This window comes from Xiphophorus couchianus, chromosome 3 (genome assembly GCF_001444195.1).
Source record: "Xiphophorus couchianus chromosome 3, X_couchianus-1.0, whole genome shotgun sequence".
Lineage (NCBI taxonomy): Eukaryota > Metazoa > Chordata > Actinopteri > Cyprinodontiformes > Poeciliidae > Xiphophorus > Xiphophorus couchianus.
Window position 1 is genome coordinate 5,238,806 of NC_040230.1, and position 12,924 is coordinate 5,251,729.

Genomic DNA, 12,924 nt, shown 5'->3' on the forward strand with positions numbered 1-12,924 from the left:
ACTTGTTTTAGCTCTAGCCCGAGGTAGCTTTTGATTTATTTCACAAAAGTGCAATGGAAACACTTTTTTCCTAACACACGAGTCACATCATCAACAACCGGATGTTGTCGCTGCCGCAAACCACGAAGAAGAAGACAACAGCAGATGGTGCATCTATGCACCACAAATTTGGAACAAACTTCCAGAAAACTGTAAAACAGCTGACTTCTTTTAAATCTCAACTAAAAACCCACTTGTTTAGAATTGTATTTGAAATGTAATCAATTACAAATTTATTGATGTAACTTGACTTAATGATTGATTCTATATTGTATTGTGTTTCTGTGTTTGTAATGATGTAAAGCACTTTGAAATGCCTTGCTGCTGAAATATGCTATACAAATAAAATTTGATTGATTGATTGATTGATTGAACAGAAAGTACAATAGTTGGAGGTTCATGGTGCGGCATGTTTTTTAAAGACAGCGTTAACAAACATATTCGCATGTGATTTAATGGAAACACTACAATTGCTAAATTTTGTGAGGGGTGGCGGTTTCAGAATATTTAAAAAGTTTTGTGCACATTTGTAATAGAAACGTAGCTATTGCTAGCTAGCTATCACAAATGCCTGAAGAGGATCATTATGCAAAATCTGTGTGGTGGGGTGAGGGATATGTGATCATTACTCCTGTAACAATTTCCTACATAAAGCACAATATAAGCCATAAACCTAATTCATTAATCATTACCTTCAACCATTTCTTTTTCAATATTCAGGTTTTTGCCTCGGCTCCTGCTTGCAGTTCCCTCTACGAAAGTACTACTATGTTAACCAGTTAGTGACCTGGCCTAAAGCTCAGCAGTTCTGCAGGGAGCATTACACCGACCTGGCCACGTTTGAGAGCTTGGACGACATAAAGAGGCTGCAACCTAATATTTCCTATTCCTGGGCATGGATCGGACTCTGGGATGATCCGAATGCCTGGCAAACTGCAATGGGCAACAAGTCCAACTCCTGGAGATGGTCTGCAACCGGAGAAACCAGTAAAACTGGTTACCGGTCGTGGGGCACTGGTGATCCAAACTTCAAAAATTCAGGGGAGATGTGCGTGTCAATGCCTAATGCTGGGTACTGGTATGATGCTAACTGTGAGGTGAAACGCGAATTTATTTGTTACAAAGGTGAATAAAAATTTAGACTCTATATATTTTTGTATAGAAATATGAGGTTAATTTATATTTCACTAACTTTTGTGTTTATTACAACAGAGTACAGGGCCACGCAAAAATATTTAAAAAATGAAATACGAGAAGAAAGTCATAATATTACGACTACTGTGACTTTATTCTCAAAATATTGTGACTTTATTCTAGTATTACTTCTACTTTATTCTCACAATATTTATTTGCTTAATATTATGACATTATTCTTATATTGTTATCACTTTATTCTCGTAATTTTATTTATTTATTTTTTACTGTGGCACTAATATTCTGTCGTAGTTAGTTTCTTTTAAAATAAAACATGCTTTTGTTTTTATGCAGTTACAGAGCTCAATGTGAAACAACATGTGTTCATCGCAACTCCAGCAACATGGAGTGAGGCTCAGAGTTACTGCAGAACGCATCACACCGACTTGGCAATGATTGAGAACGAGGCAGAAAACTCTGCAGTCAAACAGTTAATTCCAGTTGGAGTCAATGTTTGGATCGGGCTGTACCGAGTGCCGTGGAGCTGGTCTGACAAGAGACCCAGCCTCTTCCGACGATGGGTCTCTCCCGAACCAGACAACTACGGGGGTATTCAGAACTGTGTCTGCGAGAATACAGCACATATGTGGGGTGATGAAAAGTGTAGTGCCACCAAAGTCTTCATTTGTGAACAAGGTGATTGTTAAATAATAAGATGTTATGACAAAAAACTCTGTTTTTAACAATGTTGTAGTAGGAACAAACTTTGAGATAAAAATTTCTAGAGGAAAAACATTTATGAGGTTGAAAAGTCTAAATTTTCCTTGAAAAAAATTCTGAAAGTTTGAATGTCCGAAAATTTATAGAAAGAAATACGTAAATTTTGGAGTTTGAAAAGTTAAAAATTTGCTAGAAAAAACTGAAATTAATCTCAGAAATGTCCTAGAAAAGTTTGGAAATGTATGAAATTGAAAAGTTATAAGTTTGCTAGGACAAAACTCAGACATTAGAAACTTTCTAGAAAAAATCTGGAAATTTCAGAGTTTGAAAAGTCAAAAAAATTGCTGGAAAAAACTCAAAAAAATTTAGACTAATCTCAGAAATGTCTAAGAAGAATGTTAGAAATTTATGAGATACAAAAGTTTAAAAAATGCTGGAACAAAACTCAGAAATGTGAGAAACAAATTTGGAAAATTCTGAGTGAGCTCTTGAAGAAAACTCAGAGATTTTGAGATTAATCTCAGAAATTTTAATGAAACTTGGAAATTTCTGAGTTTAGGAAGTTAAAAATTTGCTGGAAAAACTTACATTTTGATAATCTCAGACATTTTCTAGAAAAAACTTGGAAATTTCAGAGTTTGAAAAGTCAAAAAATTGCTGGAAAAAACTCAAATTTTGATATGAATCTCAGAAATTTTCTAATTTTTTTTTTTAAAGTTGAGTTTTTACTTTTTAGATTCATAAATTAACTCACTTTTCCCAGATTTACTCCTTTTTTCTACAAAGGCCGTAAAACTCCATCATAGTTTTGTCTTGTGGTTGTGACATGGATTATTTTTTCTGCTCAGTGGTAAAAACGAGCCCCACTGTGAAAATGACGATGACAAGCGACGTGGATCTGACCGATCCAGCCGTCAACGCCCAGGTCCTCCAGCAGGTAAAGTGACCACGTTCCCTTTTACTTGTCTCAATACAAATAAAGGAACGTAACAAAATGTTCCCTTCCTCAGCTTGGTGCCTTGCTGACGAACCAGGGATGGACTGATTTCAAAGTGAAATGGAAGATTGTCTCCAAGAAAAACAAAGAAAACTGAATGCAGCAAATTAATTACATCTGCTGATTTACAGGCCTTGTGTTTTTACCTTTTGCTCAATCAGATTGCAAATTATTGTCATAGAAAGTAATGGTATCTTAGGTTTTAAAGGGGACCTATTACTCAAAACTCACTTTTTGTACGTCTTTATACTTACATTTGGGTTTCAACTGCATCTAAAAACAGATGAAGTACTTGAAAAGACTGTTTTGGGGATCAATAAAGTCTTTTTTACTGAATTGAATTTGGAAAAAAAACAAAACACCCAGCTATATTGAGGCAGTAAGTTAAAGTTTTTTGGTTTCTGAAAATTGAGTTTCAAAAGCTTCCAGAGTCACAGTCAGGCACCGTGCCGTTACCTAGCAACCCCGCCCGTCACCTAGCAACCCAAGCTGATTTCCGCCATGTTTGGGCAGCTGGTTTTACCGCTGAATACATTGCTCAGCGGAAAAGACCAGTGTTTTATTGTTGACTTACCATCCAGAAATATTACCTAATAATGATTTTGTGCAAAAGAAAATGTAACGAACCTGTTTTTATACCTGTTCAAGGCAGCAGAGGTCACCTGTAAAACAAGATACCTGAAAATAACAACGTAGCATTTAGCATCATATAAAGCTTAAATTTAAAGTGAAGCATGAACAGATAAACTAAAACTGTGTAGTTGAATTCCTCTATTCACTTGTAGAAGTAGTTAGAGCCACTAGAACAGTTTAAGCATTCCTCATTTGATTAATAGTCTTGGTTTTAATGGAGTTTAACTGTAATGTCAGGCTGTTTGCTTCTGTTTAAATGTAGTTGTACCAACTGTGACGAGTTTCTAGACCAGCTCAGATTTCCTCAGCAAGGAAATGAAGTTTAATAGCTTAGTATTTTTGTGTAATTGCAAAATGTGCAAAATGCAAACAAAACAATGTATGTATTTTTTTTTTCTTTCTATCTAATCTTAATCTGGTTGTGCAAACAAATCCAGGATTACTTACTGGTTTGTATTTGATAGTGTAGTGTAAGAAAATGTAAGGCCACCATATAATATCAATAGGTTCTGCATTCTGGTTTAGTTCTAAAAGAGCTTTTAATAAAACTGTTAAATTAAAGAAAGCAAATAAATTGGCAGATTGATTTGATTTTGAAGTTACAGATTGAGGCAGACTAAATACAAAAGACACCAGACATTTTTGGGATTAATTAAAAGAAAAAAAACTCACTCTTACATTTCACTTTGTGTTGGTCTATTACATAAAATTATAATAAAATACATTGAAGTTTCTGTTTGTAATTTGACAAAAACGTAAAAAACGTTACACTACTTAAAGGAGCATTTTAAGAAACTGCATGTGAAAGCTTTAGTTCTGGACAACTTTACCCCCATCTTCATATAAAATTATAATTTCGAAATTGCATTTAATATTTTCTGATTTGAACATTTGTTTAATGATCTAAAACACATGTGTCAAACTCAAGGCCCGGGGGCCAAATGTGGCCCGCCGTAGCTTTTTATGTGGCCCTCCAGACTCCAAATTACATCAATAAGTCCCTCCAGATTTTCAACAAATCTGTAAAACTCACTCAAAACTCAAACAAAATTCACACAGTCTACAAATTCCAAAATTTGCCTGCCTCAGCCTTCCTTGATGTCAAGTTATAGCCCATGATTGATATGGCGATGAATAAAAAAGTTATGTTTAATGTCATACATTAGCACAAATATAAAAATTCTTTACAAATATTTTTAAATTAGGACCACAAATCATGATCACTGATCATCGCAATCAAAATCTATAATTTTGATTGCAGAAAACACACAAAATCATCACAAAATTCTGGTTGGACAGATCAGTGTGAAAAGATGTTCAATATTATTTAATTTTAAGAGACACTTACTGAACACTGAAACAACTATTGGTTTTGTAACTATATAATGGGTTTTATCAACACATCCAGGCTCAACCGGCTCTTTAAGAACATTGTGAGTTTTGATATGGCCCCAAACAAAAATGAGTTTGATGCCCCTGATCTAAAACATTTACTACAAGCATGACAAATGACCAAAAACAGGAAATCTACAAGGAGAAAAATACTTCTGTTAAACTGCTTTAAATTAGAGAAATCCACCCTGATCAAATATACCATCTTGCTAAGACAAAGATATGACCCACGAAGATTTACCTCAAAGACAAACTTTGCATATGAAAATCAAAAGAAGAACCGTGAATTTTGAAGAAGGCGTCTTCCTTTCAATCCAAATAAGATGACGTCTAAACTTTCAAACACCAAGCAGCTGCATTGACCTCAGTAGTACTTTATGAATAAGAAAAGGTAGATGAGATGGATAATATATATATATATATATATATATATATATATATATATATATATATATATATAACAGTAATATTCAAGGAATTAATAAATGAAATTCAGATTTACAATATTTGCAGCTGAACTCTCCAGACTTTGATTGGGAATTTTTGTTTTCCACATTCAGTTCTATTTTTTAAATTTGTTTTCATATAGATTCAAGATGAAAAAATGTGTTTAATTGAAAGCTTTGTGTGTTTGAGATAATAAAAATGAACCTGTAGATACTAAGAGCCTCCATTTGTAAAGTCGTTTATCAAGTCCAAAGCGCTTTACGCTCATCCATTTACACACATTCACACGCTGATGGTGGTAAATTACCTGGAACCAAAGCTGCCGCGGGGCAGCAAGGCGTCACCGGACCCTCTGACCACCACCAGCAGGTAAAGAGGGTGGAGAGTTTTATCCAAGGACACAATCCACTGGGTACAGAATGAATCTCTCCATCCAAATCCAGGAGACTCTCCACAGACACCATGTGGGAGCTTTTAGCTGACCTAGAGTTAATCTACAATTTGAAAAAAACATTCAAACTGGAGATTAAGGATTTTTTCATACCTTCACATTTGTTACATTTTCAGCTGCTGCGGTTCGCTTTCACACTGTGTTGCGTCAAACGATCCAGTTACTGAAAAACCTGCTCCCCTCCTTGCCTGTGGGGGGTGCTGCACCAAGAACCACTGAAGAAAACAACATGAAAACCTCTGAAGAAAACACTGAGCGCAACTTCCTTCATCACAAAATGTCCTTTCTGTTTGCTGCAGCGAGGTGTACTTGAATAATGATAAAAAAGGAGCAGCGTTAGCTCTTAGCAGTTGTTGGATTTCTCTTTTGTCTTTGGGGAAAAACACCAACCATTTGATTTCAACCGCTAGCGCTAGGTTAGCACATTTGTTTTGGTCGTATTTACCCAGGACGCTTTGCGTTTTAAGTCATTTCCTGCTTTTGGAGCGACCACCAGTCCCTCACATGCATTCAAATCGCGGCAGAGTTCACTTAAACCGAACCGAGAACTAGATTTTTAAACGGAGCAGATTTCGGTTTTATTGCTCCAAATCAGAGTTTTACTGCACATTCGCACCTCTTCAAAACAAACCAGACAAACTAACTAAAGTGGACTAAACCTGGCTGGTGTGAATGTGTTACGCCCCTTATGAGGAAGGACTCTACCTGTAGGGGAATAATGAAAACACGGACGTGATGTCACTGCTTTCGTCTCCAGTGTTGTAATGGAGGAGCAGAAGCGTCGCGTTCCCCTACATCCGATCAGACAAAACCAATCGAAACTCGAACGATTAACAAACTCTCATAACTTAAAATCTAAAAGGTTGAACTTTTCAAGAATTATAAACAAATGTAGCCGGAAAAGTAACATTAAAGAAAAATACATTGTTTTTAAACTTCATTAAACTTAGGTTACCTTTTGTCTATCTAGAAGATGGCGGCGCTCTGTATGGCTGCGGCTGCATGGGCTCTCGACAACGTGCGAGTATTTGAGCAAAATACGCCGCCAAAAACGCTACAAACTTTGCATCCACTCAGTAAGTTAGCATATGATCGCCAGCGTCTGCTGGAATTACGATCATCAAGTGATTTTGGACTCATAAACACGACTACTCTGGAGTGTTTACGTGACCTCGGAGTGCTACGGAGGCAAGACCCAGCGGCGCACAGCGCAGCGGACTCGCCTAGCAGCACTAGTCGGAGGAGGAGCAAGCGAAGGCGGTGCGACCGGCAGTGGAAGCGCGGCTGTCGAAGTGGACTAACAGCTAAGCTAAACGCTAACCCCCACAGATCGCCGCTTCCGTCCATCTTCCTCTCCAACGTCCGCTCTCAGGACAACAAAATAGACCATCTGCAACTGGAACTGTCTTCAAAGAGAGAGTTGAGGAACTGCTGCGCTCTCATTCTGACGGAGACATGGCTCAACTCGTCCATACCGGACAACGTTGTTAGCCTGGAGGGGCTCGCTACATTCCGCGCAGACAGGAGCAGCGCTCTCAGCGGTAAAACCCGAGGAGGGGGGCTGTGTATTTACATCAACAACAACTGCTTTTAAAAAGCCATGACTGTCGCCAGTTACTGCTCCCCGGACATCGAGCTTCTGACTGTTAACTGCAGACCATTCTACCTGCCCAGGGAGTTTACTGTTGTTAGCATCACTGCTGTGTATGTGCCCCCCAGTGCTAACACTAAAGAGGCTATGAGTGTTCTCTACCGGACCATCAGTGATTTGCAATCCTCACACACAGAGGGCGTTTTCATCATTGCTGGGGATTTTAACCAGGCCAACATGAAGACTGTTCTCCCTCACTTCAACCAGTATGTGGATTTTCCAACCAGGGGAGTGAATACTCTAGACTTGGCCTACATCAACATCAAAGAAGCATTCAGAGCAGCCCCTCGCCCCCACCTTGGCTCTTCAGACCACCTATCTGTCATGCTAATTCCTGCATACAAGCCCCTGCTGATCAGAACAAAACCTACAGTGAAGCAGGTGAGAATGTGGACTGAGGGGGCCATGGAGGCACTTCAGGACTGTTTTGAGTGCTCTGACTGGGAGATGTTCAAGGCAGCAGCCACTTACAACGACCAGAGCAACATCGATGAGTACGCCATGACTGTGTCAGCCTACATCAACAAGTGCGCAGAGGACGTCAGCATCACTAAGAACATTATCACCCGGGCCAACCAACAACCCTGGATGACTAAGGAGGTACGGGAAATGCTAAAAGCACGGAACTCAGCCTTCAAGTCTGGCGACAAGGAGGCACTGAGGACAGCGAGAGCCAACTTGAACCGTGCTATCAGGTTAGCAAAGCGAACCCACAGTCAGAAAATACAGGAGTTCTTCCACGACACCAGCAACACCAGGAGTATGTGGCAAGGCATACGGGCGATCACAGATTACAATCCATCCCCCCCCCCATTGGGCGAAGTTGATGCTGACTTTCTAAATGTACTCAATAACTTTGGGAGGTTCGAGACACTGAACAGTACTCCGGCAAAGAAAACTGTTCCCCACCAGGAAGAGGAGGCACTCTGCCTGGACACAGCCGATGTGTTGAAGACTCTGAAAAGAGTCAACCCACGGAAGGCCCCAGGCCCCGACAACATACCTGGGCGGGTGTTCAGGGAATGCGCAGGTCAGCTGGCTGGTGTCCTAACAGACATTTTTAACACCTCACTGGACCAAGCCACAGTGCCAGCCTGTCTCAAAACTGCCTCCATCATTCCGGTGCCAAAGAAACCTCAAGTCACCTCTTTCAATGATTACCGGCCTGTGGCACTGACTCCCATCATGATGAAGTGCTTTGAAAGGCTGGTAAAAGAACACATCGTCTCCAGACTCCCCTCCACATTCGACCCGTTCCAGTTTGCCTACCGCCGAAACCGCTCCACTGAGGACGCCATCACCTCCGCCCTACACCTGAGGCTGGCTCACCTGGAGGAGAAGAACACTCATGTGCGGATGTTGTTCCTGGACTTCAGCTCAGCGTTCAACACAATCATCCCACAGCATCTGGCAGGAAAACTGGGACACCTGGGCTTCAGCACCCCCCTGCGCAACTGGCTGCTAGACTTCCTCACCGACAGACCTCAGTCAGTCCGGATCGGACAACACACCTCCGATGTCATCACCCTCAGCACAGGCTCCCCTCAGGGCTGCGTCCTGAGTCCTCTGCTGTTCACTCTGATGACACACGACTGCGTCCCCAGGTTCGCCACCAATCACATTGTGAAGTTTGCTAACGACACAACGGTGGTGGGCCTCATCAGAGACGACAATGACCTGGACTACAGAGAGGAGGTGGAGCAGCTGGTGGACTGGTGCAGAGACAACAGCTTGATCCTGAACGTTGACAAGACGAAGGAGATGATCGTCGACTTCAGGAAGAACCGGCCCAGCCACGCTCCACTGCTCATCAACAGCTCGGCTGTGGAGGTGGTTAGCAGCACCAAATTCCTGGGGGTGCACATCTCAAACGACCTCACCTGGACTGTGAACACCACGTCTCTGGTCAAGAGGGCACAGAAACGCTTGTATTTCCTGCGGAGGATGAGAAGAGCACACCTGCCCCCGCCCATCCTCAGGACGTTCTACAGAAGCACCATAGAGAGCATTCTGACCAGCTGCCTCTCTGTGTGGTGTGGAGGCTGCAGCGCCTCCGACTGGAAGAACGTGAGGAGAGTGGTGCGGACAGCAGAGAGGATCATCGGGGCCCCCCTTCCCTCCATTCAGGACATTTCATCCCAGCGCTGCGTGTCCCGAGGCCGAAACATCATCGGTGACCCCTCACACCCCCACCATGGACTGTTCTCCCTGCTGCCCTCTGGAAAGAGGTTCCGCAGCATCCGGTGCAGGTCCACCAGGTTCCGAAACAGCTTTTTCCCACTTGCCATCAGACTGCTGAACTCTTAACTGGACTGCACTCAAAACCTGCATTCAGAAGCTTCATTTCTGTGGTAATCTAAAAATACCTTTGAAATACTATGAAATTTAATAAGTTTTTGTTTCTTTTAGTTTAATCCCTCATTAGTGATGGAATAATGTTAATAATTTTGTACACTTAATGCCGAGGGAAACATATTGTGTTTTTATGAACAAAGGCAAATGATTTCCAATATATTTAAATTGAACTATATTTGTTTGAAGAAGAAATCAAAGAATTATTTAGTTTCACACTGGCATTAATGAAACTAAATGTAAAATTTGAATTAAAAAACTGCGTAAGTATAATAAACACCACCTTAGAAAACATTTAATAAAGGAATAAATCAAATAGAAAGTCTCTAAGTATCTAAGGTGCAGAATGTAACATTTTTCTTGGTCAATATTCAGGTTTTTGCCTCGGCTCCTGCTTGCAGTTCCCTCTACGAAAGTACTACTATGTTAACCAGTCAGTGACCTGGCCTGATGCTCAGCAGTTCTGCAGGGAGCATTACACCGACCTGGCCACGTTGGAGAGCTTGGACGACATAAAGAGGCTGCAACCTACTATTTCCTATTCCTTTGCATGGATCGGACTCTGGGATGATCCGAATGCCTGGCAAACTGTAATGGGCAACGAGTCCAACTCCTGGAGATGGTATGCAACCAGAGAAACCAGTAAAACTGGTTACCAGTCGTGGGCCACTGTAGAGCCAAACTTTATAGAAGGAAAGGAGACGTGTGTGACGATCTATGCTGGAAAGTGGTATGATAAATCCTGTAACATGGAGAACAGCTTTGCTTGTTACACTGGTGAGAATATAAATATTTTAAATTTTATTGGAAGACTTTCACCACTACCATCCTGTTTGTCTTAATAATATAAAAAGTATTTGTTCAAGTTGAATTCATTGTGCTTATTAGACATGAAAGGGAATGTATTATGCAAACATTTTGGGTCACAGCTGGTTCAATAAAAAGCCCAAGTGCTTAAAGAAACAGCCATGGTTTTTGGTGTCTGGAAAATGAGCCTTTTCAAAAACTTCCAGGCTGTAGTGCAAAACCACAAAATCTTACCAAGTAGTTTTGGTCGAGTTTCTTGTGCATCGATCTTACTACACTTGAAGTGAAATAATCTGCCAGTGTAACTAATACTTTTTCACCAATATTTAGAAATTCAACAAACTCAACAAACAAGATGATGTCAGTGATGCTGCATATTTCGGTGTTGGTCCGAGGGGTGGGGGGTATCACCGATTCCAATACCGATACTGATAGTTTTTAAGTTTGATGTATTATCAAACATCATAATATTAATGTGAGTTACAGCAACATTTAATTTCCCTTTGGAATCAATAAAGTATTTTTGAATTTGAACTTCTGACCTCAAGGTGTTTTGTGCTGTTACCTAGCAACCACAGCAAAGCCCACCCCATTACCTAGCAACCTAAGCTGAGTTCTAGAGTGTTTGGTCAGCTAACCAGACTAAAATCTCATTATATGAGAATGATTTTGTGCACAAAAATGTAATGAACTTGATGAAATGTAATTTCTACAGACCAGTGACGTGCAAAGCTGGTCAGGCACCGACTTAATCATAATCAGATATACAAATGTAGACCACCTGCATGTTTATATGAGGAAACTTCGCGTATGCGGACAACGCTGGAGGGCAAAAAGACAATTCTTTTACTTGCCATCCATAGCCGCGCTGCATTGAGTTAACGGAATAATAATTCCGTTAACTCAATGAAACTTGGAAATTTAAGTAGGCTATTATTAATTTCGTGCTGTGCTCCACAGCAAAGGGAAAAACCGTTGAAGTACAACTCAAAACCACGTCTTTCTTGCTCTTTGCATTGGCCAGGCCACACACACACACACACACACACACACACACACTCTCTCTCAGACTCGTTGCCATAGCAACTGACAACAACGCCCCTAAAAACTCATTGAAATATTTCTCACTAAAAGAGCAGAACATCCAGCCTGTTGCAGTCACATGGTTTTAGCCTTAATGTTTATTTTGCTATTATTAATAAGTGATTGCTGTGGTAAGAGGAGAAAACCATAAATATATCGCAGCACTTTACTGCATGGCTAGCTCCATGGCTAGCTCCATGGCTAGCTCCATGGCTAGCTCCATGGCTAGCTGGCTGTTACTGTCTCTGTTACGGCAACCAGTAGGGGGCGCCAAACACCACTCAACACAAGGCAATTATGAAATACATACAAAGATATTTACAAAACATATTTTAGCAAGAATTTCACTTGTATATCTAATATCCGTTACATATATATGAGCTAAATTATGTAAAATCAGTTCATACATTAAATGTTTTTTAACCATTTTATTGGCGACGTGCAGACAGGAGGAACATGCTGTCATGGCAGCCATTGCAGTTAGCGAGAGGTTGATCAATCCCAGGTGAGGCTCAGCTCGCTGCTGCCTCACCTGCTGCGCTTCCCAGCATTTGAATGGGAAGTTCAGAGGATTCAGCGATTTTGAAGTAAAGATAATAAAAATTGGTTAAGCTAAATAAAAATAAATACTTTGGGCGTGCCCACGTTTGGAGGACTTGGGTCCTCGACGTGGCCATCGCAGGTTCGATTCCCGGACCAGGCGACATTTGCCGCATGTCTTCCCCCTTTTCCTGTCAGCCTACTTTCATTTAAGGGACACTAGAGCCCACAAAAAGACCCCCTGGAGGGGAGAATAAATAAATACTTTATAGTACAGGGTGAAAATAGCAATGTAAATTATTTTATCATATTTTTCCATTATGACAGGTGAGGCTCTGCCTCACTTGCCTCCCTTTACCCCACATCACTGCCACAGACCTATCCTAATCTGTTCAAGGAAGAACAGTAGGTTACCTTTATTGTTTTTATGTGTTTGGCATCATTAATCAGTATCTAATACTGTTAAAACTTTGCCTCAACACAAGTCAGTACTGTTCTTTAAGCTATAATTCCGGACAAAAGCAAATTCTATTACAATTGATTTGCAAGTGGAGCTGAAGGTGAACAAAGTAACTAGGAAGTATCACCAAGCCACGAAGAGAAGGAGGGTCAACTGCCTCTCTTTGTTTGGGGGTGGCATGCTACTATTATATGCTATATTAGATTTAAGTAAATACC

The 12,924-nt window shown here is 40.7% G+C and overlaps 2 protein-coding genes across 2 annotated transcripts; both read left to right on the forward strand.

Moving 5' to 3' along the window:
* Positions 1 to 740: 740 nt before the first annotated feature.
* LOC114142211 (uncharacterized) lies at positions 741 to 11,002 on the forward strand (the record flags this gene model as incomplete). The annotated part of the gene is made up of 5 exons (XM_028013355.1): positions 741 to 1,164; positions 1,528 to 1,869; positions 2,742 to 2,830; positions 6,784 to 7,105; positions 10,192 to 11,002. Coding segments are annotated over 5 exons (1,644 nt in total), but the record flags the coding sequence as incomplete, so codon positions are not given.
* On the forward strand, positions 1,488 to 3,186 carry LOC114139935 (perlucin-like). The gene is made up of 3 exons (XM_028009878.1): positions 1,488 to 1,869; positions 2,742 to 2,830; positions 2,904 to 3,186. Exons 1-3 carry the CDS (start codon positions 1,626 to 1,628, stop codon positions 2,985 to 2,987), a joined length of 417 nt encoding a protein of 138 aa, XP_027865679.1. The 5' UTR covers positions 1,488 to 1,625; the 3' UTR covers positions 2,988 to 3,186.
* Positions 11,003 to 12,924: the final 1,922 nt, after the last annotated feature.

Bases quoted from the DNA above. Each gene is read 5' to 3' on its own strand.
- LOC114139935 (XM_028009878.1), top strand. From the start codon at position 1,626: ATGATTGAGAACGAGGCAGAAAACTCTGCAGTCAAACAGTTAATTCCA. The intron at 1,870-2,741 runs GTGATTGTTAAA...TTTTCTGCTCAG, and splicing joins AGTCTTCATTTGTGAACAAG to TGGTAAAAACGAGCCCCACT. The intron at 2,831-2,903 runs GTAAAGTGACCA...TCCCTTCCTCAG, and splicing joins ACGCCCAGGTCCTCCAGCAG to CTTGGTGCCTTGCTGACGAA.